The 1,552-nt window shown below is 43.3% G+C and overlaps 1 protein-coding gene across 1 annotated transcript in view; it reads right to left on the bottom strand.

The window, feature by feature from the left end:
* Positions 1–825: 825 nt before the first annotated feature.
* EMH_0057000 (uncharacterized protein) overlaps positions 826–1,552 on the bottom strand; it is a gene marked incomplete at both ends in the record, with an annotated part of 1,591 nt that continues 864 nt past the window's right edge. Inside the window, 3 exon segments of the mRNA XM_013497419.1 lie at positions 826–827; positions 831–1,106; positions 1,399–1,473. Of these exon segments, the coding sequence (XP_013352873.1) occupies positions 826–827; positions 831–1,106; positions 1,399–1,473 (353 nt within the window).

Consider the following 1,552-nt stretch of genomic DNA (forward strand, 5'->3'; position numbering starts at 1 on the left):
TTTTGTGTGTTTTGTATTTCGGATGCGGCACCAACTCCATGAGGTCTTCTCCGTCTGTTGCATCGTTTTCTGTTGGTTCTATATCTGAAAGAAGTATATTTAATTTACTCATTCTGAATTTATGATAATTTTTATGTATTTCTACAGCTCTATCAAGGAAACCACCATCTTGCAATAGAGCGCGTGCATAAGAACCAAAGGCATCAACAGCAGCCAGAAACGCAGCGAAAGCTTCTTCTATACTTTGTTCAAAGTTTCCTCGTAAAACTAAAACATTTTCTGTTAATATAATATCCGAAGAAAGAGAAGAAGCATCAGATCCTCGACCCAATGCACACAACAAGCCCACCAGCTCTCGTCGTCGTTTCAGAAATACAGCTTTCACCTCAGCTGAACGGAAAGCTGCAACGCTTTCCTCAGCTTTCTGCAGTATTTCATGAATTAAATTATTTGAATTTTCATAAATATAATATAAATCTGAATCTATATTATTATATTCCATTGCTGATGAATATAAATTCGATAAACGAGAGAATATACCCGGCTCGTTGCTGTGCCCTATCCAGTTCTGCAACAACGTTTCACTTACAGCCAGCGACAATTCACAGTTTTTTGTTTTTATATATTTCTCTATTAACTCTGAATATTCTTTTCCTCCACATGGGAGAGGCTGAGCTGCTCCTGATTCATCCTGCGGCAGCTCACATAAACCCGATGATGTTTCTGTTTGCATGCATACATCTTTATTATCTTTTGCTGCTGCTAGTTGAGAAAGAAAAGAAACCCATGCTGATGAGGGGTCCTGTAGTTTCTTTAATTCTTTTTCTAGNCTGCTAGTTGAGAAAGAAAAGAAACCCATGCTGATGAGGGGTCCTGTAGTTTCTTTAATTCTTTTTCTAGATAAGAGCTCATCGCCTGCTGAGCTTCGCATACTTCCTCTTCATACGCAGCTGCAACATCGTCAACATCTGCTGCTGCTGCTGCTGCTGCTGCTGCTGCTGCGCGCTCCTGCAGCAGAGAGGAAGGTTTCGACTCCTCTGCTACTGAGGGGGGGGATAAGCCATCAACCAGAGGCCGCAGCTGGGTCCCCCCCTCTCTCTTTGCATCTACAAATAAACAACAACCCCACCGGCTGTCTGCTGCATGCGCAGCTAAAAGAAGAAAAGCAGAAAACAGAGAACGACGCCCCCCAAAGGGTATCCTCATCTTGTAGCGAGGCAGAAGCAGCAGCTGTTGTTTCTATCTTTGTCTTTTCTTTTTATCTTTGTGTCTTTTGTCTTTTTTTCTCTTTCTTTAGTTCAATAGGAAATGCCACCAAGGGCAAGAAACAAACAAACAACAGCAGCAGCAGAAACACCTGCTTCACCTGCAACACCACACAACAACAAAGACAAACACCTCGCAGCAGAGACTGAGAGCCACGCAGCTCAGATATCCGCAGCTCCTGCTGCTCCTGCTGCTGCTGCTGCTGCTCTATGTACACAAACAGGCAGCAGCATAAGCCAAGCAGCAAAAGAAATTATAAGGAAGAGGCTGCAACCCCGTCTGGACT

This window comes from Eimeria mitis, genomic scaffold (genome assembly GCF_000499745.2).
Source record: "Eimeria mitis Houghton genomic scaffold, Emh_scaff2662, whole genome shotgun sequence".
Taxonomy (NCBI): domain Eukaryota; phylum Apicomplexa; class Conoidasida; order Eucoccidiorida; family Eimeriidae; genus Eimeria; species Eimeria mitis.